Raw genomic sequence first — 4,109 nt, 5'->3', positions numbered from 1 at the left:
GTGAAAGAAGCTATATAGATGTAAAATAGTTAAATTTTTTCCAGTACCATATATTTACTTTTTATTAATTGTATATTATTCATTATTCTTTAAATATTCATAAATGAGTAATGACATAGGTGTGTTTCTATCACCTTATGAACTTGGATTTTACGCTGAACTGAGTCGTAAAAATGATATAGATATCTATTTGATTTGGAGGTGAAACAAGATACATATAGAAATATTCCATTGCTATAGGTGCATGCTTATACATTACATTAAAAGCCATCATTTTAAAGAGTGATTTATATAATACATCACCATTAACTACACGTAGACACATTTTTAGAATTCTCTTGTGCCATATTCAGCTTTACAATCCAAACCATATCAAACATATAATAATAATAATAATAATAATGATAATAAGTTATTATATAATAACAACAGCAAACAAATAATAATAATAATAAGTTATTTCTACTAAAATATAATAAAATTGACGATTTCTTCAAGCCAAGAACTTATTGAAGAGGCTTTCAAACTCGACCATTTCTTTGCTAGGAAGAGAAACCAAAACATTGACCCCATTGTCATTATCAATATTAGGAAAGAGCAAGATAATGTCCTTCTTGTGATACACAACAGGGCAACTATATTTTGGCTTCCCCCAAGGATATTCAACTTTTGAAAACCCCAATTTCCACCAAGATGACACCAAGAATTCTCCATGAGGGAACCCTTTATATGTTTCTCCCCAATCTATTGCACTTCTTGCATATTCATCACTCATTCTTTTTGCTCCTTCTGATACCATCTCCACCAATCTTGAAAATGGCTTCTCTTTTAGCTCCTCACATTTTGCATTGGCATAAGCACTTAACACTGCATTCCCCACATATGATGCCGGCAATGGAGGGTTCAATCTTGGCCTTATATCAACTGCATAAAGCATTCTTGATTCCCTTTCTGGGGTTTTTCCCTTCGCGTGATCATACGACAATGCCTTGCACCGCCATATAAGTGCCGATACCACGTTAAATCCGGTGATGTATCTGCTGTTTTCGTACTCAACGGTGGCCTTCGCCTTCTCCTTGAGATTGGCAATGTCATCGGGAGTCAGCCGGAAAATCTTGAAGTCTAGGTCTTCTTGGGTAATATCAAATATTGGAGCATTGTTTGATTCTTCCCCAAATGGCATCTTGAGTTTGAGCATCTCTGGATGATCAAAGGTGACACGTGGAGGTGATCGAGCTGCTAGTAGACGACGATCATTGCATGGGATGATAGCCAGAGGCTTGTCAGCAGCTAGGGCAGCCAAGTTATCTAAGAATACTTTGAAGCTTAAGCCATCAAATGTTGCATGGTTTGTTGATGTGCCGATTGAAAAACCGCCACATTTAAATGATGTCACCTGTAAAACAATATTCAATTCATATGCTGAAAATAAAAAATTAAAAAGAAAAAACAATCCTCTTCTTTAAGGACTTTAATGGATGTCTTATTTATTGCCACATCTATAGCTAGATATCTCAACCGTACTTTAATATCTTTTTATTAATTTTTTTCTTTTCTTTGTGATTGCACATAATTAATATATTATACAGGGTAAAATTCTTATATTGAAAAATCTAGATTCTGTAAATTTAATATGTTGAATATGAGTATTTTTAATAAAAAAAAAATGAACGGACTCGTTACATATTTTATAAGAAACATATTGCGCCTGGTTTATTATTAAAGAATTTTTCAATCTTGATTATAAAATTAGATACTCTCACCGAAAAAGAAAAAAGTAATTAAACAGAGCTTCCCACAAATTGTGCCGTAACTTGAATTAAGGTCCAGCCCTACACCACTTATTTTTCTTGTCTTTTTGTAGTTCCTACTAACTACCACCCGTGCTGAAATTTTTATGAAGAAAACGAAAGCAAATTATGACTTTTTTTTCCCTTTTTGTCAAGGAGGAGATGAAATTAATGTTGCACAATGATATATAGCTGTTTAGGTTTATATAAACGTCACAGAAGTCTACGATAACATGCAACTGTAATGACGTCGTTGCTATGAAAGGGAAACTACATTTATTGTTAAGGTTTTTTATAGGTGGATTTTTAAAAGAAATTAACTTTTGCTTGCATTCCACATGAATTAAGATGGAGTCCTTTTTTTTTTTTTAAAGCGAGAGAAGGAGAAAAATGAATATAAATAAAAGTTCTCAGACATAGATATCTACACTTTAAAATAAAAAATTTTAAGAGAATTCAAAATAATGATATATATAATCCAACAAATAAAAATAATAAAGAGAAAAAATGTTGATAAAAACAGTGTAATACACCGAGTTGAGTTTACTGTATCAAGTATGTAAATTCAGCAGGGTTTAATATTGTTTTTGTCAACATTTTACATAAATTTTTTGTATGAATATCAGTGCTCTACTGTGAAAATTTCACAATGAAATTTTGTACTTCTACACGGACTAATTTTGAGCGTGAAAAGCAATCCATTTTACAGTGATTTCATTTTTAAATTTTCCGATGGTTGCCTGATTTGATTTCTCTTAAAAATTTAAGAATCTTTGGCCACGTAATCATTAATAATTGAAAATGTAGAGGATTACTTACCTGGAATATGCATAGAGGCTTATCATCTTGTTCCAACAAATTATCATCAAAACTACTATTGATAATAAGTTGTTTGAAACCTGGATTGGGATAAACCAAGTCTCCAATGTCATCCAATTTATACTCACTGGAGGCCACAATAAAGACGGCGCCGGCGGCATTGCAATCGATCTCCATCTTTCCAGTTTTAGCATTAGCCTTCAATCTTCCGGCCAAGAAATCATATGGCACCAAAATTTTTCCCAATGTGTTCCTGAGCTTCTCAGCAACAACATGGGGAGGAAAATCTTTGTGAGATGCAAAAAAATGAACCGTTTCGACGCTGAAATTGAGAACTTGATCTATGTTTGATAAGAACAAAGATTTTTTCTCAGTTTCTTGTGATGGGAAGACAAGGGAACTGTGTTGAATTGTGACCTTGAGGTCTTGAGGAAGTGGTGGCGATTCTTGGTGATGGTGATCAAGAGAGCCCATTGTAATTGTTTGGTGAGAATTATTGTGAGGTTTGATGATGATGAAGGAGGGGAGGGGTTCCAAATTTATATTGAATCACATGAACTGCTCATACCTATACATATCTACATAACAAAATTACATGGGATTGATTGTGACATTAATTTTTGCGCATTATTACACGTATATAGTACTTTATTTGTTGAGCCGAGTCTTTGAAATACTCTAAAGCGATGCCTTCCCATTAATTAAATTTTCTCTGAGGTAAAGAATCATGCATGTAATTATTCTCAACTCTAATGAGATATTATTGCTAACACTCAATGGTTATATTGCCCGGCCATCTTAAAAGATCTACTTTTCTATTATTTTAAAAGAATAAGAGGTGGACAAAGTCCAAATTATTTTGGGATACTAGTAACTTTTCTTCTACTGAAATCAACACACACCACTTATTCCCTACAATTTTTATAATATCTAAAAAGTTAAAGGAATTGAGGGGTTAATAGGTCATTTATTTTAGAAATATAAAATACATATTTATTTCAAGAAAAAGTTTTTTAAAAAAATTAACTATTAATGTTTTATTCACACTGAAACTATATTTTCTTATTTTTAGTACTTTTTTTCTATTGATATGATTTATTTAATTTATAGTAAATATGAATAAAAATGTATTTGAAAACAAGAGTAATATTATAGAATTATGTTGCTAGAGAGTTATTGACTATTATGAAAATAGTAAAGGAATAAGTGATATATATTGATTTCAATAGGAGAGAAATTGGCAGTCTTCCATTGATTTTTAGCCCCTAACTCATCATGATTCGAACTAGAATAACTAGTAAAAAAAAATTACTTAAAAATTACTCAGTCCAAACCCATGAGATATCTTAAAGATACACTTGAAATACGAATTACAATGGCACTTATTTAATACGTTTGAAAATCTTAATTGATATGCACTCATATTTCTATCTTCTTTTTTTTTTTTTGGGTAATGATCTTGGTGTGGTAATTTAAGTCTCTTCCTGAACAATTTGGCTT

At 31.7% G+C, this 4,109-nt stretch overlaps 1 protein-coding gene across 1 annotated transcript; it reads right to left on the bottom strand.

The window, feature by feature from the left end:
• Positions 1 to 218: 218 nt before the first annotated feature.
• On the bottom strand, positions 219 to 3,217 carry LOC18035687 (omega-hydroxypalmitate O-feruloyl transferase). The gene is made up of 2 exons (XM_006425142.2): positions 2,610 to 3,217; positions 219 to 1,396 (listed from the first exon to the last, which is right to left on the bottom strand). The coding sequence occupies exons 1-2, from the start codon at positions 3,081 to 3,083 to the stop codon at positions 494 to 496; spliced, it is 1,377 nt and encodes a 458-aa protein (XP_006425205.1). The 5' UTR covers positions 3,084 to 3,217; the 3' UTR covers positions 219 to 493.
• Between the last annotated feature and the right edge of the window lie 892 nt (positions 3,218 to 4,109).

This window comes from Citrus clementina, unplaced genomic scaffold, assembly GCF_000493195.1.
Source record: "Citrus clementina cultivar Clemenules unplaced genomic scaffold, Citrus_clementina_v1.0 scaffold_79, whole genome shotgun sequence".
In the NCBI taxonomy this organism is placed as follows: domain Eukaryota; kingdom Viridiplantae; phylum Streptophyta; class Magnoliopsida; order Sapindales; family Rutaceae; genus Citrus; species Citrus x clementina.
This window is presented reverse-complemented; position numbering and strand designations above follow the sequence as displayed.